Source organism: Microcaecilia unicolor, chromosome 2, assembly GCF_901765095.1.
Source record: "Microcaecilia unicolor chromosome 2, aMicUni1.1, whole genome shotgun sequence".
NCBI lineage: Eukaryota > Metazoa > Chordata > Amphibia > Gymnophiona > Siphonopidae > Microcaecilia > Microcaecilia unicolor.
Window position 1 is genome coordinate 228,134,934 of NC_044032.1, and position 25,582 is coordinate 228,160,515.

At 43.6% G+C, this 25,582-nt stretch overlaps 1 protein-coding gene across 1 annotated transcript; it reads left to right on the forward strand.

Annotated features, from left to right (window-relative positions):
• Positions 1-4,579: 4,579 nt before the first annotated feature.
• On the forward strand, positions 4,580-25,182 carry GNG10 (G protein subunit gamma 10). Its single transcript, XM_030193762.1, has 3 exons — positions 4,580-4,840; positions 20,071-20,225; positions 24,216-25,182. Exons 1-2 carry the CDS (start codon positions 4,760-4,762, stop codon positions 20,194-20,196), a joined length of 207 nt encoding a protein of 68 aa, XP_030049622.1. The 5' UTR covers positions 4,580-4,759; the 3' UTR covers positions 20,197-20,225; positions 24,216-25,182.
• The last annotated feature ends 400 nt before the right edge of the window (positions 25,183-25,582 follow it).

Consider the following 25,582-nt stretch of genomic DNA (forward strand, 5'->3'; position numbering starts at 1 on the left):
TATGCAAAGCAGCAACCAATTTGGTTGGCAGAGTTGAATGAAACCAAATTAAGGGATAAAAGTAAATGTAATGATCACATTATGCATCTTATGTCTTCATTTCAAAAGTTAGAACTTTCTGGAATTCCCATGTGTGATGCATTGAAAAGAGCATTTCTTTTTACCTCACTATCAAAGAAGTTTGATGTTTTTAGGTCTGTAAATGAGGCCATTGAAGGGCAATCTTTTGAACAGACAACATCAAAACTAAGGCAGGAATGCATAATAAATGATTCTGAGGAGATGTGTTCTCAAAGCAAGTCAGAGAGAAATGAAACAAATTTCTTGGCAAAGAACAGAGGAAGGCGGAGCTATGGGAAAACTCCACCCAAGGGCAAGCTGATTTGCTACTCATGTGGAAAGGAGGGACATGTATCTAAATGGTGTAAGGAAACACAAACACTCCCTCTAGCTCACCTAAGCCAATGGAACTAAAGAATTTTCAAACCAGGAAATGTATGAAGGACAAAGATAAACACAAGGGCTTTCTAATGGCAGAAAAATCTTTGACTATGGTAAATAATAATTCAAATGAAAGTACTTGGATTTTGGATTCAGGGAGCACATGCCATTTAACCAATTCTAAAGATTTCTTTCAGGAAATGTGTCCAGAAGAAGGAATTCTTCAAACTGCAAACGCAGGGACTGCTAAGATCCAAGCAAAAGGTATTGGATTCTTAAAATGCAAAGTGTCTAATGAAGTTAAAGAAATTCCTGTAAGTGATGTCTTGTATATTCCCCAAGCAGTTTGCAATATGCTTAGTGTATCTACATTAGATAAGAAGGGATTTGCGATTCATTTTGAAAACAGTAAGTGCACAATCTCTAAAAATGATGAAGTGTATGCTGAAGCTTTTATGCATAATGATGTTTATAAACTGAGCATTTCAGGTGAAGCCTCACATATGGCGCAAGTAAGGAAGAATGATGGTAAATGTAGTCTGGAAATCTGGCACCGCCGCCTGGGACATCGTGATTTTAAGGTGATCCAGGATCTTTACAGTAAGCAACTAGCCACAGGCATTCAGATAAGTGCAGATGCTGGTAAAATGGAGAAATGCATAGACTGTGTTACTCAAAAAGGTGTAAGACCCTCATTTCCTGCACACACAGGAAATAGGAGTAATAAAGTACTGGACTTAATACACAGTGACTTATGTGGACCGTTTAATATCCCATCATTGGGAAATAACAGATTTGTGCTAATATTCTTGGATGATTTCTCTAGATACTGTGTGGCCTATTTGCTGAAAGAAAAAAGTCAAGTCACAGACATGCTGAAGAAATACGTAGCCATGGTGAGCAATAAATTTGAAAGAAAACCAAAGGTTCTTCAGACCGACAATGGTGGTGAGTTCACTTCACAAAGCATGCGCACATTTCTAGAACAAGAAGGCATTCAGCATATCACAACAGTAGCTTATACACCAGAGCAAAATTCTGTTGCAGAGAAAAAATTTAGGTCACTTGTGGAAATGACCAGATGTATGCTGTCAGATAGCAATCTCCCTAAAAGACTATGGGGGGAAGCCATTCTCACAGCAGTGTACCTACAAAACAGAATGCCAACTAAAGGCGCTGAGCGCACACCACATGAGACATGGCATGGTAGGAAGCCAAACCTGTCACACATAAGAACATTTGGAAGTACAGCATATGCTCATGAACCAAAGCAAAGAAGGCATAAGCTGGATTCCACAACAGAAAGGGGCATTTTAGTTGGCTATACTCCAGGACACAAAGGATATAGAATTTTGAATCTGAAAACTGGCATTGTTGGCATAAGACATGTTACATATTTTGATGAAAACAAAAGGGTTGATAAAGGCTGGATTATCCCAGATGAGCCTTATCATCCAGAATATGAAACTAGAACCATAATAGACATGCCAGTGTATATAAAAGCCATACCAAGGCAGATGTCTGAAAGCAACTCATCTGTATCTAACGAGGAACAGGCAGAGGAAGCAGACACAGAAAGGATCATTGAAGAAGACAGTACAGTTGGAGAAGGGGAATCAATTGGAGAAGGACTCTCAGATTTAGAGGATGCGGAAAGGTCAGACCAACCTGTTGTCAGACGCTCATCCAGGGAAAACAAAGGTGTTCCACCCCCAAGACTGTCTTACCTAACAAAGTCAGCAGAAGCTCAAGAGCCCTTAACATGGGATGAGATTGAGAAAATGTCAGCAGAAGAAGCTGCTGAATGGCATAAAGCTGCACAAGAAGAAATTGATGCATTGGATAAAAATAATACTTGGATTCTTACAAAATTACCTCCTGGCAAGAAAGCTATAGGATGCAAATGGGTATTCAAGTTAAAAAGGAATGCACAAGGAAAAGTGGAAAGGTATAAAGCCAGATTAGTGGCAAAGGGATATCTTCAAAAATATGGAGAAGATTTTGATGAAGTGTTTGCACCTGTAGTGAAACACACGACAATAAGAACACTTCTGAGCATTGCAGTCTCAAAAGGCATGCAAGTCAACCACATTGATGTGAAAACAGCGTTTCTTCACGGAGATATAACTGAAGACTTGTACATGGAACAACCAACAGGTTTCATAAATACAAAACAAAGACAGCTAGTGTGTAAATTAAACAAAGGTCTTTATGGATTAAAGCAAAGTGCAAAATGTTGGAATGAAAAATTGCATGAAATATTGACAAATTTAGGATTTAAGCAAGGTGAAGCAGATAAATGCTTGTACACTAGGTGCACAAATGGACAATATGCATACATTTTAGCTTTTGTTGATGATCTGCTCATTGCAAGCAAAAGTGAGCAAGAGTACAAGGACATTGTAAAGTGTTTAAACCTCAATGTTGAGATAAAAGAACTTGGAAATGTGTCATACTATCTTGGTATAGAAATTGAGAAACAAAATGATGGTTCTTATCTTCTAAGCCAGAAGCAGAAAATAAATGAGCTTATTGAAAGTTTAGGTATGCAAGATGCCCAAGTTGTAAGCACTCCCATGATCACTGATTTCTGAAGGATGAAACAGTAAGAGAACCTTTACCAGATAACATCCAATATAGATCAGCCATAGGTAAGCTTTTATATCTAGCTACCACATACAGGGCTGATATAGCAAATGCAGTAGGAATTTTGAGCAGAAGGGTCAGCTCACCTACCAAATCAGATTGGACTGCAGTTAAAAGGATGGTAAGGTATTTAAAGGGTACCATTGATTGTAAATTAAAGATTTCAGCCAATAGTAATCCAAAACTAATATGTTACTGTGATTCAGATTGGGCAGGGGATCATTCTGATTATAAATCCACAAGTGGATATGTGTTTATGTATGGAAATGTACACATTTCATGGGCCAGTCATAAACAAAGTATTGTGAGTTTGTCTTCTACAGAAGCTGAATATGTGGCCGTATCGGAAGCGTGCAGAGAACTGATGTGGATTGAAAAACTTATGCTGGATTTCGGAATAGCTGAAAAGAGACCAATCCAGATAATGGAAGATAATCAGAGCTGCATCCGACTGTCACAGAATGACAAGGTTCAGTCACGCACCAAGCACATCGCAACGAAATACCACAACGTGCGAGAGTTGGCGAAAGAAGGGGTCATCAGTCTACACTATTGTCACACCAGTGAGATGACAGCTGACATCATGACCAAACCGTTACCCAGAGAACATTTTGTGAATCTGCGTATAAAGCTTGGACTTTGTATGAATAAATAATTGCATGACAGTTATGCATGAGAAGGGGTTTGTTGGAATGTATTGTATTTTACATGCATTGACTGTCACCTATTATTTCTCTGTGATTACTCTGTGACCTCTGATGTGAATTACTTAGAGAGGTCACACAGCTATGCAACTTCCTGTGGGGGTTAGACACTGCAGACACAGCACATGAAGCACATGGAGCTCATGTTCTCTCCTAACCTGAGAGGATCTATGGTGGTGTGAGCATCCATTACCATCTAAGCACATGGAAGGAGCTGATAATACAAATGTATAGTAATATGTATATATAAGCCTGGCTGATTATAATCTAACTGCAAACTGTGAGTAAACAGATGTTTTGTTACTTCAACTTTAAAGTGACTCAGCAGTGAATTATTCAGGGGTGAATGAGAGAGAGATGAAGAAAGACATTAACATTTCTAAAGCTGAAGCTGTGTGTACTAAAATCTGCTAATTATTTACTACAAATAATCCAACAGTTTTCACTTTGGTAGGAAGCTGGCAGAGAATAAGACAGCAGGATGATGTCAAGTTTTTTTTTTTTTGTACTTTTACAATTTTGCTGTAAAGAGTGGTATTAAGATGATGTGTGGAATATAAGCAGTGTATTTCTATTTTGACTATAGCGTTCAGTTATCAAAAATATCGGTGTGGGGGGGGGGGGGGGGGGGAGCGTACTCTTGCATCGGGCTTTAAAGTCACAGAGTACTTTTTTGGGGCTCATCTTCCAAAGCTAGAGGATGTGGCATGTAGAGGGAAGAGTTGTTCTTTTGGAGGGGAATTGCTGCCGTGGCTTACCTGTAGATGGCGCCCTGCTGCTGCTGCGCCGCCGCCCTTCTTCGGGGCACTGACTGCCTGTGAGCTCAGTTCCTGTCCTCATCCCTGGGGATTGTGCCATCGCTGGCCAGAAAAGCTGAAGCAGTGCCTGGTCCTGTACTTACTTGCCTTTAAACTCCCCGAAACCCCTTCTTATCTGAGCTGGAGATCTTCCTAACGTAGCCAAACATCATGTCTTCAAACTCCAACCTGAACACGATGCAGAGACTGGTGGAACAGCTAAAACTGGAAGCCGGGGTGGAAAGAATCAAGGTAATGAAAGATGATGTCTTTCTGTCCCCAGACAAAAGCAGAGAAGAGGCGCAGGGGAGTCTGGCTTTTTCCCAGCCAGCGCTTGCACACGAGTTTCTCCCTTCCCAGCTGTGCGATCATGGGAGAAACTCAGAGGGAAGAAAGGATCTTGGTCCGAAAAATCCCAACTCTTCTCTTTTAGCTGGGACTGGGATGGAGGATGCCCAATCCTGAGCCCCACACAGCTCTGAGATTTCCTTCTCGGGAGGCTTCTTCAGTGTCTGAGAGCAGAGGCAGCACTTTGCCGAGTTCTTCTTACTCCCCCTCCCCTCCCCTCCCCTCCCCCCCTCTTTCCTCACCCATCATGGTGATCCTGCCACGCTGCAGCTCTCAAACTAAGGGGGTGTAAACTGCCTGATGTGTGACCCTTTCTAACGTATTGTAAGCTTAACAGACTTGTGATGAGTGTCACGTTTCAGCTCGTTCAGGGGTTCGTACTTGCTGTGGCTGGGAAATTGTCTTGCTGGGACAGTGGGACCCTGCCTCCAGGGCACTTGCAGCCGGTACCCCTGGGGTAGCAAGGCGTGCGGGCAGACTGGGTGTTTCTGCAGCTCAGCCCGCAATGCATCACCCTGGCAGTAAAAGCCTGAAGGGACTTTCTGTGATGTATGTACAGCAATAATTGTGCTCTGTTTAGACACAATATACCATCTTTCTCTGGCTGGCTTCTTTCCTTCTGGAAAACACAAGCATTTTGTTGCTTCCCCAGATGGGCTGGCGGGTGTGGGCTGTGGATCAGATGGATTAGTTCTAGATGGCCACTTTGGCGTTTTAACTGTGGCTCTTGCCACATCGTAAAAAAGAGTTGATGGCACCTGGCACAGATGTCTGCCAAACTAAAGACTGTTTGAAATCTATCTAAATAGATGTTTTTGTGGATTTTTTTTTTTGGTAATATAAAAACAAGAATAATTCCATGAACTTAAAACCATTCAGTGTCCCCTTGACAGTTTGAATTTGTGGGACAGGGCAGTTACATTGAGGTGCAGTGTAGGTATTTCCCTACTCCAGAACCCAAAGCAGTAGAGGGTGAAAGAATGCCAGCGGGGCAAACCTGATCAGAACCTTGGCTTCCAGCCTGCTGCTTTAAACACTAGGCTACTTGTGAACTAACAATGTAGTTTCCATAAGTGCAGAATTGGGGGAGGGGTGCAGGAGTCTGGAGTCCATTTTGGATAAGACTCTTGGGTCTGTGGCCCACAAAAGACAGTTGAAGCTTCGGCAACTCCAGTGTTGTAGATCATTTTATAGACAGGTGCTAAGAGTGAAGGTGCTGTGCAGCTGGGGGGGGGGGGGGGGGGGTAGGGGAAGACATCTTGACTGGTGAGTTGAATACTGTCAGCAGTATTTTAAGTCTTGGTTATATAATCACATTTCATCGCCTTCACGTTTAGCTGCCTATATGATTGGCAAGGTGGACAGTTGACAACCAGCATTTAAGTGTGGGTGGGGCCCGTACAGAGTGGTGGGTGCCGCTCTGGCCACTTTGGGCAGACTGGATGGACTGGGTGGGTCTTTATCTGCCGCCATTTACTGTGTTACTGTATCTTCTGTGAAAGTTGATTTTGCTCCCAGATAATATATAATATGGTTAGGATCTGAAACAAATCAGCATACAGAAATACAGCTAGAAATAGAGCACAGGAATGGGTGAGAGCGTTGTGAGGAAATGAATACCCTCCTACCACAGAGGTTAGTTAGAGTCTGAATATTGTAAATGTGTAAGGGAGGATGTAGTTAGCTGAGGGAAGGAATAATGTCCTTCCACAGTTTGTCCTTTGTCTGAACGTGTGTTCCTTTGGCTACCATTTTTAACTTATGATGAATTTACCAGCTATCAAAGTAATTGAAACTTAAGGGCAAATTTGATCCTTAATTCATTCGGCATTTATAGATATTATTTTCCATTATAACAGAAATGAAAATATTAGTGTTAAAAGTTGAAAGAAGTTGGAAAGTGCATCCTTACAGTGTTTCTCCTTTTTCTATTTGCAGACTTGGGGTGTGGGGTTTGTGGTAGCAGTTGGGGATGTGGGGTCTGAGGGGTTTGTGTTAGCGGATGGGGATTTGGGGTTTGGGGGGTTTGTGTTAGCGGTTGGGGTTGTGGGGTCTGAGGGGTTTGTGTTAGCGGTTGGGGATGCGGGGTCTGGGGGGGATTGTGTTAGCGGTTGGGGGTGTGGGGGGTTTGTGTTAGCGGTTGGGGATGTGGGGTCTGGGGGGTTTGTGTTAATGGTTGGGGATGTGGAGTCAGGGGTTTGTGTTAGCGGTTGGGGATGTGAGGTCTGGGGGGGTTTGTGTTAGCGGTTGAGGATGTGGGATCTATGGTGTCTGTGATATCGGTTGGGGATGTGGGGTCTGTGAGGTTTATCTTAACGGATGGGGTTGTGGCGCCTGTGAGGTTTGTGTTAGCGGTCGGAGATGTGGGGTCTGTGTTAGCAGTTGGGTGGGGGGTGGGAGAAGTAGGTATTTGTATGTCAAGGTTCTCTGGGACTCTGTGCCTGGAAGTGGCAGAGGGTATTAGCATTTGGGGAATATTTGGAGCAGGAAGATGTGGACTGGGGGTATGGGTGTGTTTAGGGGGTTCTGTGGTAGGCGGATGTGTATGGAGAGGGTCTTTATGGGGACTGGAGGGATCTGTGTGTGTGCAGGGGGATGGAGGTATCTTTGAGTCACTGGGCTTCCTGCTGGCTCTGCCATTCATTTCCCCCATGATCTCTTTATACAAACATAAGAAAAGCCATGCTGTGTCAGATCCAGGTCCATAGAGCCCAACATGCTGTCTCTGACAGTAGCTATTCTGGGTCACAAACACCTGGCAGATCCTAAAAAGTAGATCTGTTTCTCATAATTCATTTCCAGGGATGAGCAATGCCGCTTCCCACCAATGTCTATCTGGATAATAATTTCTTATGGACTCTTTTTCCAGGAACTTGTCCAAAATATTAGCCACCTTGACAACATCCTCTGCCAACAGGTTCCACAGCTTAGCTATGCTCTGCGTGAATAGAAACTTTCACTGATTTAACTGCAGTAGCCAACAGTCATAAGAAAACTTCCAAGGAGCCTTCATGCGAGCAGTGCTAGTGTGAGTAAAAGACCTTTCCCGTGCTCTGTGTGCCTCCCAGCCTCTCTGCTTTACCGACTGGACTACATCTCCCAGGATGCCTGACAGTATTGTTGTCTTAGTACAGAGGTGGGCAGCCACAACCCAATAGGGTTTTCAGCATTTCCACAATGAGTATGCTTGAGATTCATTTGCATGTTCTACTTCCATTGTATGCAACGTCACACATATTCTTTGTGTAAATTGTGAAAATCCGATTGGAAACTTGCTGGGCTTGCAGCTTGCTCCTGGTACTCCTCCTGCTCTCCATTGCAGCACTGTATATTGGGGTCAGTGATTGGTAGACATAGAAACAGAAAAATATAGGCAGATAAAGACCATATGGCCTATCCAGTCTGCCCATTCTTGCCATCTACCAGGGGCGTAGCCAGACTTCAATGGTAGGGGGGTCCAGAGCCGAGGTGAGGGGGCACATTTTAGCCCCCCCTTGGCGCCGCCGACCCCCCCCATTGCCGATACCTCCCCCCACCCCTGCCGACACCTCCAACAACTTTGACCCCCCCGCCGATGACCCTCTCGACCCCCCCGCCCACCATCGCTGTTGCCTACCTTTGCTGGCGGGGGACCCCAACCCCCACCAGCCGAAGTCTTCTTCCTTCGTTTGGTTTCTGACTGAGTCTGACGTCCTGCAGGGCTTCGTTCTGTTTCTGTGAGTCTGACGTGCAGGACGTCAGGCTCAGTCAGAAACCAAACGAAGGAAGAAGACTTCGGCTGGCGCCTGGTGGGGGTTGGGGTCCCCTGCCAGCAAAGGTAGCAGGCAGTGGGTTGGCGGTGGGGTGTTGAGAGGGTCACTGGCAGGGGGGTCCAGGGCCAAATCTACGGGGGCCCAGGCCCCCGTGGCCCCATAGCAGCTACGTCCCTGCCATCTACTCTCCCTATCACTCCCTAAGAGATCCTAGGTACTCAACCCAGGCTCTCTTGAATTCAGATAGTTTTCATCTCCACCACTTCCACTGAAAGACCGTTCCACAAATCCACCATCCTTTCCATGAAGAAGTATTTCCTCAGGTTACTTCAGAGTCTATCCCCTATCACCTTCATCCTATGCCCCCTCTTTCCAAAGCTTCCTTACGGTTGAAAGTGACCCGCCTCCTGTGCATTTATGCTATGTAGTTATTTAAATGTCTTTATCATATCTCCCCTCTCCTGCCTGCCTTCCAAAGTATACATATTGAAAGTGCATTTTTTCTAGCAAAAAAGGTGCCGGTACTCAAATGCTAAGGCACCCTTCAGGGGTGGGGTGATCACTGAGGGACCCACCCTACAATAGCCAGGCCCCCTGCAACCAATCACAGAATCTATGACAAGGCAGAATTGGTGTGTAGAGCCTGAGCTCTTTCATTAAAACTTGGGGTCCATGGGTCAATTTTAGCAGACAGTGGAAAAGGTGCCAGTACTCAGTACCCCCAAGTACCCTCTCAAAGAAGCCCCGCATATTGAGATCTTTAAGTCTGACCCATATGCTTTATCATGAAGACCACTGACCATTTTAGTAGCCGCTGTCTGGACTGACTCCATCCTGTTTATATCTTTTTGAAGGTGCAGTCACCTTAAGATCATCACATAGGATCACACTGAAGTCCCACTCCTCTTTTATGCACCAAAGTTCTTCACCCCTTAAACTGTACCATTACTTCAGAGTTTTGCAGCCCAAATGCATGGCCTTACATTTTTTTGCATTAAATCTTAGCTGTCAAATTCCAGACCATTCCTCTAACTTTGCTAGTTCATTCCTCATGTTATCCACACCATCAGGGGTGTCTACCGTATTGCAGATTTTGGTATCATCCGCAAAGAGGCAAAATTTACCAGACTGCCCTTCAGCAATATCACCTACAAAAATATTAAAAAGAAATGGCCCAAGAACCGAACTTTACGGCACTCCACTGGTAACATCCTTTTTCTCAGAATGAGCTCCGTTTACCACTACACTCTGTTGCCTTCTACTCAACCAGTTCCTAACCCAGCCAGTCACTTTAGGGCCCATACCAAGGGCACTCTGTTGATTTTATTAGTTGTCTGTGCGGAACCATGTCAAAGGCTTTGCAAAAATCTAAATACACCACATCCCCATCCACATCTCCCTCGATCCAACTCTCTGGTCACACAGTCAAAAAAATTGATCAGATTGTCTGACAAGACCTTCCTCTAGTGGAAACCATGTTGCCTTGGGGTCCTGTAATCCACTGGATTCCAAAAATTTTACTATTCTGTGTTTTAAAAGCATTTCCATTAAGTTACTTACCAAAGAAGTCAGACTTACCGGCCTGTAGTTCCCAGCCTCCTCCTTTCTTCTGTTTTTGTGGAGAGGGACCACTCTAACTCTAGAAAAGCATGGAAAAGGTCGGCCAGCAGAGCCACTAGAACTTCACTAAGTTCCTTCAGTACCCTCGGACGTATGCCATTTGGCCCCGTTGCTTTGTCCACCTTTAGTTTAGCCAGCTCCTCATTAACACAGTCCTCTGAAAATCGTTCAGAGACTACCACCCCCTCCATTCCGATTTGTGTTTGTCTTCTGTGATCCTGATCCCGTCCCTTCAACTGTGAACACATAACAGAAATATTTATTAAAGGTGGAATTGCTTATCAGCTTCTGCATATTTCTCCCTTTCTTTGAGTCTCATAATGCCACTTTTGCACTTCCTCCAATCACTAACATATCTAAAAAAAAAAGTCTTGTTCCCCCACTTCCCCCAAAAGTTTACAGTATTGGCTATTTTTCTTCCATTTGTATCTTTGCTTTCCTGACTACTCTACTAGCTTTTCTTGGCTTTTCCAGATATTGTCACTTCTTTCTCTGATCTCTTGTAGTTTATAAAGGCTAATCTCTTTTTCTTTACCTTTTCAGTTACTACTTTTGAGAACCAAAAGCAGCCTCATTTCCCTCTTACTTTTATTTACTTTCCTTACAAAAAGGTTTGTTGCCCTCATAATAGCTCCTTTCAGTTTTATTTATTTTTGTTACATTTGTACCTTGCGCTTTCCCACTCATGGCAGGCTCAATGTGGCAATGGAGGGTTAAGTGACTTGCCCAGAGTCACAAGGAGAGCTCTCTGCCTGTGCCTAAAGTGGGAATTGAACTCAGTTCCTCAGGACCAAAGTCCACCACCCTAACCACTAGGCCACTTTTGCCCACTGCTTTCCAACATCTTCGATGTTCCCATCCAGACAACAATTCCTTGAGGTAACCCCCCCCCCCCCCCCACCCCACCGGTCTGAACAAAGGTTGTTTTTTTTTTTTTAAGTCTATAACCTTCACTTTTTAATGAACTCTCTCCACACCTATCTTAATATTAAACTACACCATCTGGTAAATTGATCACTGGATGCCAGATGATCACCTACTATAACATCAGAAACACTCTCCCCTTTAGTAAGCACTAAGTCCAGTATAGACCCATCCCGTGTGGGTTCCATTACCAACTGCTGGATTAGTTCCCCCTGTAGAGAATCCAGTATCCCATACTTCTGTATGATTCTGCAGCCACACTCGTCAATCTGAATCTGATAGGTTAAGGTGTCCCATTAACAGCACCTCTCTTTGCATGAAATCATTTGAAAATGGCTGCTATCGCATCATAAGAACTTAAGCATTTCCATACTGGGCATGCCATCTTTTTTTCTTTTGATGTAGGCACAGGAAAAAAAAAAGATTTTAAATTCTCCCAGGTTTCAACCTAGTTCTTGTTTAATGTGGGATATAAATGTCATAAATAAATAAATAGATAAGTAGAAACTCAATTAGAGACCTGCACGGGAATGGGGTTCGCGGGAATCTGGTGTAAACCCAAATGAGTTCTAATTAACACCACTTATTGATTGTTAACAACTCATTAACTAATTAGTCTGTGTGGAGATCTGGGATCTACATCCAAATTTGGGCAACCTATTAGAATCCAGGGGTCTGTGTGTAAGTGCTAGCTTGATTAAAAAAAAAAACAAATACAGGAATATCTGCTGCAAACCAACAAGGGAAGCTGCAAAATTATTATTATTTTTTTAATTTTAAAGGCAGCAGTAATTCATGGGGGATTGAGAGCAGTAACACTCTCCATCCCTCTTATGTGAAGCCCTGACCACATCAAGCAGTTTCCTTCACAACAGGAGCAAAAACTGACAGGAAAAGTAACTGGCATCTGCATTCTTTATTATCTTGATCCACTCAAGCCACTTCTGTGACCTCCTTTGAATCTCAGCTTCTGAAATGGCCTCTTTCGGATATTAGCTTTGCCAGTTTCGTTGGCTAAAAATATTGCACATCACCTACTGAGTCAGAGTTTTCTCTTGAGCACCAGCAAATACTGATGCTTCATACAGGTAGAGCCTGAAAGGGGGAATGCAATTTCTGTTCCAGGAGGGAAAACTAAATTCACAATAACTGGCAGCAAATTAAAACAGGCATTTCCAAGGCAGCTGGCAAGGCATCCAAGGAGTGAACAAGATTAAAGATTTATGACAGGGAACACATTAGCTGGGAGGAGCAGGTGACATCTCTCTTGCCAAGCTTGTGAAGCTAGGGTTCAGCTTCTCTCACTTCACTGCTGCTCAGGCACATGGTAGAATTTTGGAAGGTTAAAAATTCAGTGTAACCATTCTTTGATTCTCTTATGAAAACTACAGTTTGTTAATAAGATCATTATAGGAACTCGTAGCTTTATTTTTTTGTATTATTTATTTTTCTGTAATATTTATTTTCATTTGTGAACAATGAAATGCACAGCATTAACAGATACAAGGAAAAAAAAAAGCCCTTGGTAATGAGCTAGTACCCCACCAAAGCAGAAAATCGGTATAAAACACGTGAAGCTTGCTGCGTAACAGGTAACCGAGGTCAAGCAGAAAAAAATAAACATCAAGCTTACTGTGTATACTTCCTTGTCACATTTTCATTAGAAAACCCCCACTCAATTATCCCTTCCTGCTCACATCCGACAACTGCACGACCCACCCACTCATGCTCCCCTCAACATGCATCCCTCCGATACACTCTCCAGACATACATCCTATGCAAACATTGGTTAGTACTGAAATATAGACGGAAACTTGGCACCTTATCTCCAGACGAGGCTTGGGAGCACTCAGATTACGCCTGGAACCCCTCCAGATATACTGCCATAGTAGACTAGTGTATCTAAGGTGATCTGGAGTATTCTGTTTCCTTTTCTTTTTCTAAGCTTCATGAGCTGCAACATCCTGCATTTTATGATACCAAAGATCTACGGGAGGGCTGTTTTCTAGGCCCAGTATTGCCAAGATTATTTTTTAATGAGCACTAACGCAATACTCAAAGATTTGCAGGTGGACAAAGAAATATGCTGATCTATAAGGCCCTGCTGGTGCCCCAAAAGCAAGGTACTGTTGTATGGTCTGTTCTAAAGAGGCAAGAGCCAGGGACTAGAGAGCTGCACAGTGGGGGCCCCATGGGGATCCCCTCCAGGTTCGCAGGAATCCTGCAGGGGTGAACCAAGGTCTGCAGAGATCCTGTGAGGATTGACCCAAGTCCTGCAGGGTTCCCATGGAACCATACGGCGAACTGAGCTTTGCTTTCCCTCCCCTGAGCCACAGGGTACCCTCTTTGCACATACCTCAAGACACCCTGGTGGTCTAGTGGCTTCTTCGGGGCAAGAAAGGTCTTCACTCTTTCCTGCCCATTGCTGCTCATCCTCTTGCTGCCGCTGCTTGTTTAAATTGACCTGAGGCTGCCGCTTGAAGTCTCGACAGCCGTTTTAGACAAGCAGCGGTAGTGAGCAGGAATGAGGCCTACACATGGCTTAGCAAACAGAGTCCTCAGTGGTCCAAATTGTTAAGAATACTTTTTACCTTTTTAGTAAAAAAGTAGTTTTAAGAGCTGTACTTTATTACTTTTAGTTCACTACTGTTGAAGCCAGTACTTTTACTTTTTACTTAAGTACTTAAAAAAAGTAACGAACCCTTCTCTAGATGCAGTCTTAAAATTGAAGCATTCTGGTTAGCCAAATGAGTGAGTGAGGGAAGGAAGGAAGGAAGGAAGGAGAGAGAGTGGGGGATGGTGGGCAGGGTAAAGAGAAAGCTACAGGGTAGGAGAGGAGAAACCTTGTAGACAGGCCTAGATTTAGGCCTAAGTAATGCAGGCAGTTGCCTCCAGTGTCAAAATTTCATAGGCATTGGTGGCACCACTATTGTCTTTGGCACTGCCAGCATCTACTAGTTATCACACAGTAGTGTACTGTAGCCAGGTGGTCAATTTAGGGTGGGTCTAAGCCCAAACTGGGTGGGAACAAAATTTCATCTCCACCCTTGGGCATCCCCCCAAAACTAAAGCTAAAAATATTGAGTGGGGGAGGAGGGGAGAATTGGGGGGGGGGGAAGGGGGGAACGGGAGGAGGGGGGGTTAATAGGGTATAAGGGGTAAGGGGAGAAAATACGGTTGATGGAAAATGTTAGAATACTTGTATATTGGAATGGTATTGGAGACAGTGGCTCCAGCATGTTATTAAATTGGTTGTTCAATAAAAATTTATAAATAATAAAAAAAAAAAAAACTAAAAATATCTAAGCTGGCAGGGATTCCCAAGCTCCACCAACCGAAGATTTCCTCCTCCTGGCCTGAACTTTTACAGTCTGGGCAGCCAACGGCAGTGTCCCCAAGTCGTCGGGCTACCAGTGCCTGTACATGCTTAGTTTTGCGCATGCACAAAAACTGAGTATGCATGGGGGGAGGGCTGGGGGCCGGCAGCGGCTTGGGACACTACTGCCAGCTGCCCAGGTTGTCAGAGTTCTGGCCAGAAGGAGGATGTCTTTCACTGGCAGGTCTTTGAGAATCTCTGTCAGCTACACCAAGGGAGCATCAGTTTTGGGTGGGCCTGACCCAAAGTGTGTGGGCTCCAGCCCATCTGTATCAGCAACTGCTTGACCAACAGCCCCCCCCCCCCCCCCCCCCCCCGTATGTGTAGCTGGCCTCTTTCTAGGAAGTGAGTGTAGCCCTGCAGGCACTAATAGAAAAGGACAGCAAGCAAGGCACTTAAAGACTTTTTTAATAAACGGAATATATTTGGCCTGGGCTTCCAGGATGGTATTTTTGAACAGCATCCAAGCCTGATGTAAATTTTTGACTTTTGCAGCTGCACCTTGAAGTTTTTTTTTCACTGTTCTTCTCATTTTATCATAGTCTCATTTTTGAAAGTTAAATGCTATCATATTGGATTTCCTGTGTGTACTTACTCCAAAGCTGATATGAAATCTGATCATATTATGATCACTGTTATCAAGCGGTCCCAGCACCATTAAATCCCGCACCAGATCACGCGCTCCACTAAGGACTAGGTCTAGAATTTTTCCTTCTCTTGTTGGCTCCTGTACCAGCTGCTCCATAAAGCAGACCTTGATTTTGTCAACGAATTTTACTTCCCTAGCATCCCCTGATGTTACATTTACCCAGTCAATATCGGGGTAATTGAAATCACCCATTATTATCGTGTTCCCCAGTTTGTTAGCCTCCCTAATTTCTGATAACATTTCTACATCCATCTATTCATCCTGGTCAGGTGGACGATAGTATACTTCTATCACTATCCTTTTCCCCTTTACACATGGAATTTCAATCCATAGGGATTCCAAGATGTGTTTTGTTTCCTGCAGAATTTTCAATCTGTTTGATTCAGGGCCCTCTTTAACATACAATGCTACCCTTCCACCAAGTCGATTCACCCTATCCCACTGGTTATGCTCCTTCCACCATGTCTCAGAGATGCCTGTTATAAATAATTTTTAATTTCCTCATTCTTCCTTTGAGGGAGAAGGATGAGGTTCTTTTTTTATGAGGAAGTGTCTCCCATCACAGAGCACCTTACCCGAGGCAAAGCTTGGCCCTGTGATAGCTAGTCTTTCAGATCTGGTACATCGTAGGGTAAGGTCAGCTCCTGAGTGAGGGGACCCCTTACATAAAGTAGACTGGGGGGGGGATTGGGAGAGGGAGGACATGCCAGACCATGGGTCATGGAGAAGAGAGTGCAGGGAGAAGTGCTGGATCAAGGATGTTCAGGGGGCAGTGGACCAGAGAGGATGAGATGCCATACAGCATGGAGCCTGCTCTGAATGCATGTAAAGAGGGTGCTTTTTGTGATTATAACCATTGATAATCTCATTTCATTGTTTACCTTAGTGATCAGGTCAGTCCTTTTTACGTCCCATAAATACCTATGAGTGTGCATGTAATTTGAGATTTTTTTTATAATTTATGTTTTATGACATTGTTTTAAGTAGAGGAGTGTGGTAGCTGTGTTAGTCCACTCTTAAGGTTATCAATAGAAATCCTCCCACCCTGTCAGACTGTCATAGCAATGCTTGAATGTTTTCACTTATATACACTGTCAGCTAGCACATTTGCTTATTTCCGATCTGAGGAAGAAGGGCGACCTTCGAAAGCTAATCAAGAAATGTATTAAGTTATGTCCAATAAAAAAGGTATCATCTTGGTTTCTTTTCCATGTTTTATTTTCTTTGATTTCTATAGATTCTACATGGAATGTTGCTATTCCACTAGCAACATTCCATGTAGAAGTCGGCCCTTGTAGATCGCCAATGTGGCCGCGCAGGCTTCTGCTTCTGTGAGTCTGACGTCCTGCACGTACGTGCAGGACGTCAGACTCATAGAAACAGAAGCCTGCGCAGCCTTCTACGTGGAATGTTGCTAGTGGAATAGCAACATTCCATGTAGAATCTCCAATAGTAGCAACATTCCATGTAGAATCTCCAATGGTATCTATTTTACTGTCATAGTAATGCTTGAATGTTTTCACTTATATACACTGTCAGCTAGCACATTTGCTTATTTCCGATCTGAGGAAGAAGGGCGACCTTCGAAAGCTAATCAAGAAATGTATTAAGTTATGTCCAATAAAAAGGGTATCATCTTATTTTCTTTTCCATGTTTTATTTTGTTTGATTTCTATTGATGACATTGTTTGTAATTTATGTTTTATGCCACTTATAGAATGTATGGCATCTGTGGATTCAGTCATTATTCTTGTCCTCTTTTTGTGTCATCAGCTTTTATATGTATTATATGCTTATCATTATTGCTTAGCAATCATGTTTTTAATATTCATATCAGCATGGTAATAATTATTTCTTTCTTGTTGTTTTATATATCTGTTATACGTTCCTCTTGTTTGGACATTTTGATTGTATTCATGTATTTTTTTATTGTTTTTCATTTATAGACTCCTGATGTAGGCCATCTGGCCGAAACACAACGTTGTGCCGAGTCATTTTCTATGTAAAATTGTTCTATTATTATTTGTTTAAAAAAACCATTAAACGTCATATATTTTAATTTTATCTTGGTTTCAGTCTTTGGATAGCCTGGCTCGTATTCCCACCTTTTTTTATTTTCATTTTACGCCCCGTGGGATCTACTGAGTTCTCCACCTACGTGGATTCTCTTTTAGCATGGGATGGCAGCCCAATGCATGTGCCACACACCTGATGTGACTTGGCATCTCTACTTATCTTTACATTCCTCTTCCTTATTTTCCTCCCCTGGATGGTTACCATCCTCTTCTCTCTCCTCTGATGCTGATGGTCTCCTTGGAGAGACAGTAGCTTCCCCTTTAGATAGCCAGGTAAATCACCTTCAGTTAATTGTATTCTGAACATGTGAGGGGAATATCTCTAGGCAAAGATGTGCTCTAAGGTGATTCACTTACTTTGTTCCCCAAGAGTGCAAGTGCAAAACAATTGTAAAAATACCTTACATAACCCTTTGACTGGATATTAAGCTCCTCATACAACCTTCAGTGTTTCTTCTTTTACTAGGAGATGAACAAATGGTTGTATCTCCCTTGATACAGTGACTCCTCTGCTGGATACTTCTCTTGAGTCCACAGACCATACCTCTCCTCCCATATGTCTCTCCTTTCTCCTTGTTAGTGTGCTGTGGTTCAAGCTTGGCTGCCTTATGGGGTGATTGATTTGGGTCGTATCAGGTGCAGCACCCTGGCTGTACTATGCCCCAGCTGTAGGCACAATCAACTTCTCTAGACTCCCGGTGGAAGGAAGACTACCACAGGCATTTGCTTACAAAGTGGTTTTATAGCTCCCTCAGATTTGGAGAGGGGACTTCCTCCTCCTGCCATGTGAGTGACAGGAAAGTCCAAACTCCATAATGACATATTTCTAGCCAAGTCCAATTTAGGAGCAGGAACACCAGAATGTTCCTTTTTGTGACCATAGAGGGCACAGTTCTGAGGCCTCTGCTACACTCAGATTTCCCTTGTAATAGGTATCCCAAATGGGAGGTGGAAGCGGGAATGGCCAGGGCCTGAGAGTGCGTGCGCTGGAATACAGGCCCTTTGGTGTCTTTCCATGAAGTTGATGTTACTGTTCTTTTGCCCTGATGAAGATATCAACGTGGGGCCGGGGGAAGATCTGGGAAGGGGCAGTGGCTAGCCTCTCAATCAGATGTTTTCAAGGGATCTCCACCCTGCTCCATTCTTAGTGCACATAGATGCACATTTTAAAACTCTGTGGCAGAGCAGAGGAAGGAGCAGCGGATTTTGCAAGGGTGGGGGGCAGGAGAGGAGAAATTTTGTAGGGCAGAGGGAGAGGGCGAAAGAGAGATGTTACAGGGCAGGGTGGGGGCAAAAAGAGGGGAGAGATGTTGTTAAGGTAGTAAGTGTGGCGAAAAAGAAAGGATAGGTGAGGGAGTGGAGAAGGAGGAGGGAGGTGCAGGGCAGGTGATGGAGAGAAAAGGGAGGGCAAGGTTTAGGGTAGTGAGAGGCATAGGAGCCAGCTGTGTGTGTGCAAGTGAGCGCTGAGCAGTACTAATATTGAGCAATCTCCTTCATTATGTCCAAGGAGGAGTTTTGAAATGTTGGCACCTATATTGGATGGAGGAAAAGAGTGAGGGAGATATTTCATGGTCTGTGCCAGGGACCAGGGGAAAAAGAGAGAGAAGCAGAGATGTCACAAGGTGGGAGAAGAGTTGGATTTGATGTTTTGGGGTACTGGGCAGGAAGAAGGAACTAGAGTTCTGAGGCTGGTGAGAACAGGAAGTGAGAGAGCAATGGAGTCAAGGGAATGGGGAGAGAGCTGGTGGGATTAGGGGATAGGAAGCTCATTCCCCATACTTTGCTCTTTCCCCCAAATCAAACAATCAAATTACACCTTTGAGTAGGAGCAGACAAACTTGGATTTGTTTTAATATCAAGAAAGGGGTTCAGTGGGTAAGCAGGCATTTTTGTCTTGTAAGGTTTACCTCTTTCATATGTGAGTAGGGCTTCACTCTAAAGAGGTTCCAGTGCCCTTGAGCTTACAAAGAGCTGAGTATTAATCTTACCAAGTTCATGAAGTTTACCTTCCCTGGTTGGAGTAAATTTAGAAACAGAGGCAGTGCTGGCTTGCTCTAGGGCTCGAGCACAGTCAGCAAGCAGCTAAGGACAAAACAAACCAGAAACCTGAAGGCGTAATGGGATCATTTCCCTGTAGGGCATATGCAACTGCTGGGTAGAGAGGGCAGGTCCCGGGGTTGCATATATCTAGATCAGGAGTTCTCAACCCAGCCAGTCGGGGTTTCAGGATGTCCACAATGAATATGCATATTAGAGAGAGAGAGAGAGATTTTATTAAAAAAAATATATATATATATATATATACCCTCATCTTAGCAAAAGCCATTCAAGATCATTTACAAATACAAAACAAAAATAAATGCAAAATACAAATTAAAATAAGTAAAAACATCGACAAACACGTCCTCTGGGAAATAAATACAATTTGCAAACCTTTCTGCATACTCATTGTGAGTATCCTGAAAACCTGACCAGCTGGAGTGTCCTGAGGACTGGATTGAGATCCCCTGATCTAGACACATAAGTGCCAACTTTTCAGAATGGTTGTGGGTGCTGAACACAACACAGATTGTCTCTCCCTGGGCTCAGTGAAAGAGCTTACTCAATATTGGGAGGGTGCTCTGCACCCAGAGAGCTGGTACCTATGTCAAGATCTTAGTTTTGGTGGTAAGATTGGTAAGCTGGGTTATTTTTATTTCATCGTTTTGAGTTTGGCTTTTTTTAATGTTTCCCTATAGGTATCTCAGGCTGCCGCAGAACTTCAGCAGTACTGTATACAGAATGCATGCAAAGATGCGCTGCTGGTGGGAATGCCTGCTGGGAGCAACCCCTTTAGAGAGCCTCGATCCTGCGCTTTACTCTGAGCTCGCGCATGAACGTGCCAGGGAATCATGTGAGTGATTCAAAATTTGCCCCCAGGAGTAATATGCATCATTTAGGGGTCCTTTTACAAAGGTACGCTAGCGTTTTTAGCTCGCACTAAAAATAAGCATGTGCTAAATGTTAGACACCCACATATTTCTATGGGTGACTCTAGCGTTTAGCGTGCACTAAAAATGCTACCGCGCCTTTATAAAAGGACCCCTTAGACAGCTGCCAACTGATGAAACTATAGCATATTGACAGTCTGCCTGATTTTACTCACAGTCTAACGTATTCAATTTTCCATAAGATTTCTCTTTCACTGTTCTTTGCAATGGCAGATTTACTGTGCTGAGATTCACCCCTTTATGCACCAAGTACAATTCTTCTACTTCTGTTTTAACGCTCATTGGTATGTCCTTAAGGGGCCCTTTCACTAAGCCACAGTCTGGCTAACGCACACCAAGTCAACCCTACCACCGGATTAGTGCTGGCGCCCGGCGGTACTTTCGAAGTTGGCGCACACTGTTTCCCACGGTATAAAATAATTTTCTACTGTGGGGAGCATTCTCACCAAGTAAATAGGTGGCAGTAAGGGCTCAGGCAGTAAATAGCTGCATTCTAATTTCAGTATTAGCGCACGGCCATTTATTGACCCATTTTTAAAAAAAGCCTTTTTGCCCAGCCACGGTAAAAAAAAAAAAAAAAATAGCCCAGCCCGTGCCAATTTCATGCATCCAAACTAGTGCAGGCTACTCTGTACTGCAGCTTAGTAAAAGGGCCCCTAAATTATTTACCCATGTAAGGGTTTTAGCATGGAGTGGAGGAGTGGCCTAGTGGTTAGAGCACCAGTCTTGCAATCCAGAGGTGGCCGGTTCAAATCCCACTGCTGCTCCTTGTGATCTTGGGCAAGTCACCTAACCTTCCATTGTCTCAGGTACAGACTTAGATTGTGAGCCCTCCTGGGACAGAGAAATATCCAGTGTACCTGAATGTAACTCACCTGGAGCTACTACTGAAAAAGGTGTGAGCAAAATCTAAATCCTATATAATAATTCTCACCTCCAACATTCTGACTTGCCTGGGACCATGCTCATTCCGAGTTGGTCTGCTAGGCTTCGTAGATCAGGCTGACATCACCATAACCATTATGATGTCAACTTCGGGGGGGGGGGGGGGGGGGGGGGGGGGGGACATGCCTCACAGCTGATCCATGTCCAGAGGAGGGTTGCTGGACATGGGTGGCTGGAGGAGGGCAGGGGAAAGAGGAGGGTTGCTGGACATGGGTGGCAGGAGGGGGGTCGCTGGACATGGGGAGCTGAGGAAAACCTTGCTAGCGCCCGTTTTATTTGTGTCAGAAACGGGCCTTTTTTACTAGTAAATAAATAAAATGTGTGCTAAATGGGAAGTAATAAAGTGAGATCATTTCAGTAGTGTTCTTTACTATTTTATGGTAATAACTTATGTATGGAATTTCATGCAGTGCAGCTAAATTGTGCTAAAACTGGACTCACATTTTTTACTTCCCCATTTTTTTGTGCAGAAAACCCCTTTGTACATAGAAAGTAATCTTAGCACACACAGAATGTATGTTGCAGCAGATTCAAAGTGAAGCAGCGCATTAAGCCCAGGACACTTTATCATATCAGCACAAGAGATGGAGGTGCCTTCCCTCCTGGCATTACTGTATGAAATTAATTTTACAGACCTGTCTCTTTATTGACTGAGAATTTACTGAGAGTTGACCACCCTGGCTCTATTGCATTTTTTATGTGGAGTAGTATTTCAGTAAAGTGAACCTAAAAATAAGCTGTAATGATATATTTTACATGGAGCTCTATTAACATTTTCTTGTGTAATTCAGAGGGTGAGATAGAGGTGTGGTGCTCTTAATAATAATAATAAAACTTTATTTATAACCCGCTATATCTATAAAAGTCTAAGTGAGGAACAAGCCATGTACAAAATACAAACAAAACAATAAAAATTAATTCGTTCCTCAAAACTATACAATAATTTGCTATATTACTCTTAAAATAAAGCATAGTGCAGATTAAATTCAAATGTTATTCACAGCAAAATAATATACATCAAAGGAACCAAGGGGTCCTTTGACTCAGCCGTGGTAAAAAATGGCCTGTGGTAGTGTACGCGTGGGTTTTTTGCGTGCGCAGAATTATTTTTTAGCATGCCTGTAAAAAAATGCCTCTCCCCTCCCCCCCTAAAAAATGGACGTGCGGCAAAATCAAAATTGTTGCGCGTCCATTTTGGGTCTCAGACCTTACCACCAGCCATAGACCTAGTGGTAAAGAATTTGGGCGGTGATGACCTATGCCTACCAGAAAATAAAAAATATTTTCAGACGCGCGTAGCGGACGTGCACCAAAAATGAAATTACTGCAAGAGCCACATGGTAGTCGGGCAGTAAGTCCATTTTGGTGTGTGTTGTTTGCGCATAGATGCTTATGTGGCTTAGTAAAAGGGGCCCCAAAAGTCTTGAATCTCTCCCCGCCTCTTTTTCCCTCAATTCCGTGCCCTGCAACATCTCCTCCTCCTCTCTGGCATACTCTTTGCTTGTGCTGTGCTCTATCAATGGCTCAGAAAGCCATGAGGAGAGGAGCTCAGCACTTCAGGCATAGTACATACAGCTGGATGCAGCTTGCGATTGTCTCTCCCCAAAGCTGTTGCTTTATGCTTTTATCAGTTTCTCTCATTATTTGCCACAAAAAAAAGGATGTTGGCTTGCTTTATAAGAACAATAACACTTGAAAGCGGAATGTGCATATTTTTAGGTTGTTAGGTAACAATATAATGAAAGGTTGTTGCTTACATTAATATACTAGCAGACACCTGGAAAATACTTTGCAGCCCCATCACTTGCCCTCCTCCCCTCCCCCCCCCCCCCAACTGATGTGTCGGGGCAGTATCAAACATATAAATGGCAAGAGGCGTACTCACTCGCAAATGCGCAGTAGAGACCCTCTCTGTCCCGCCCCCGTGTCAATAGGTGATGACGGGGGCGTGACAGAGAGAGAACCTGCGCACCTGCGAATGAGGGAACCTCCGTCGCCACCGCTACCGCTCCCCCCACCCACCCGGAGTCGCCGCCGCCGCCACCCACCCTCCACCCGGCCCGGGTACCTGGCTTCACTATTCAAACCACCGGAACGCAGCACACAGCTCATCTGTGCTGCCGTTGGCCTTCCTTACCTGCCTGTGTCCCGCCCTCGCCAACGTTACGTCACACGAGGGCGGAACACATGCAGAGAAGAAGGAAGGCCGACGGCAGCTCAGATGAGCTGTGTGCTGCGTTCCGGCGGTTTGAATAGTGAAGCCACGTATCCGGCCCGGGTGGAGGGGACTCCGGGGGGGGCGGCGGCAGCGACTCCGGGGGGGGAGGGGTGGTGGTGACCTATCCGGGGGGGAGGGGCCTTTCAACCCCCCCCCCCCTTCCTTTACTAGCCCATTTTTACGGGCTCAACGGCTAGTACAGTAATAAAAATCAAGTAAAGTGTATTAGAAAGAGTGGACACGAAGAAAAACAGTAAGTCAAAAAACAAACAAAAGCAGAATGAAAGAGAAACAAAAGAGAGCACTGAAGTGATGATAAACCTGTTATAGGAGGTATCGTTGGCTTCTTGGCTGCCTTATTTTTCCTTCTGTCATAATAGAGGAGGATTTAATTCCCTGTGTTCCTACCAAGGTACAGTTGAGAGGAATATTTTGACTTTAAAAATGCATTTGCTTGATAATTTGCAAAGACTGACACGGAGTATCCTTTGAGAAGAGCAATTTTTATTTTATTTTCACTCTGTGGTGATCGTCTCCAAGCATCAAAACAATAATATCGACAATACAGGCAGAGCTCAGTTGTGTTCATTTTTTACGCTATTACATGCTGTGCTGTTGTAGCAGTCGGGACCCCCTCTTCTGTTCTCATGAAGGGGGTGGCGGATCTGAGAAAGGAATTTTGCTTTGGGTCACACATACCTTAACCCACTTCTCCCCTTTTGTTTTGTAGGGAAGAAGTCTTCAAGCTTGGCCAGAGTCACAGCTGCCTTCCTGGTTCAAGAACATTCATCCTCTCGTGCCCTTATGTCAGAATGGCCAAAACTGTTTCATAGATATTTATTAGTTTTATGGTGGAGTAACCAGAGCTTTTACTAAAACATTTTTAAAGGGTTTTTTATATATAAAAAGAGAAAACACTTTTTTTCCTTTTCATTATAATTAACATTTCTATAGATACTACAAAAAAAACAACCTTATTTAATTTACTGATATCCTGCATTTCTGTGCACCCGGGTTAAGTGTTTTATATTCATTTTGGTAAAATATTCTGTGGGATCTGCATTTTTTTTCTGTAGCAAAAGACCCTTTAAAATGCAAGTTCCAAAGACAAGCAAGCAGCATTTTTATTGAGAATAAGTCATTTCCTTTTTTTTTCTCTAAATGTAAAGAATAAATTACTTTTCAACTACAGAGGTAGGGTGATATTGCCCTATCCAGCTTCCAACTGCACACTGCCACCATCTTCACCGCTGCCACTCATGCATTTAATACTGGTACTTACGATCGGTGCAAGGTTTTTGCCCTTAATCTAAAGCTAAGAGAGATTGCATTATTGAATTTCTAACTGATGTTTTATTTTTATTTTTGCGTTTTGAAGTAAGATTCAGGGAGCAGTATTTGACAGTATACAGCTGTCCTGCCAGCGAGCACTGAGTTTGGTTCCAATGCACAAATCTTAAATGCTTCAGTTTTGTTTTTGCTTCCTCATATACTCTCATCAGAACCTGGATATTGCTTTGATGGTTAGATGCACTTCAAAGTACCACAAAACTGAAATATAAATAACCATCTCCCTCCCATCATGAAATGCAAATATTAAACAACTAATCATATTCTGCATGTGCTTTCTGGGTGCGCCTTTTTGTCAAGATTTTAACTGGTATGCCTAATAAAAGGAATCCACCGTACAAACACAATAGTTGCTTCCAATTTCTATTTGACCCTGACAGGGCTAGAGTGGAGGATGAATATAAAGTGGTAGAGAAGCTGCAGGTCTTTTTGAGAATGTGCTCTGTTGCGATCTTTGTGTCATTTGCAAAAAGACACACTTTGAGGCATATTTTCAAAGCACTTTGGGAGGCTAAGTTCCATAGGTTTCTATGGAACTTTGGGAGGCTAAGTGCTTTGAAAATGAGCTTGATTGCCTTCTAACTTTTCAGCAATGTCACTCACAAATATATTGTACAGAATTAGCTCCAGTATCAATCCCTGAGGCACTCCACTACTCATCTTTCTTTTCTCTGAGCAAATTCCAATTACCACCTCCCTCTGTTGTCTGTCACTCAACCAGTTTCTAATCCAGTTCAGCACTTTGGG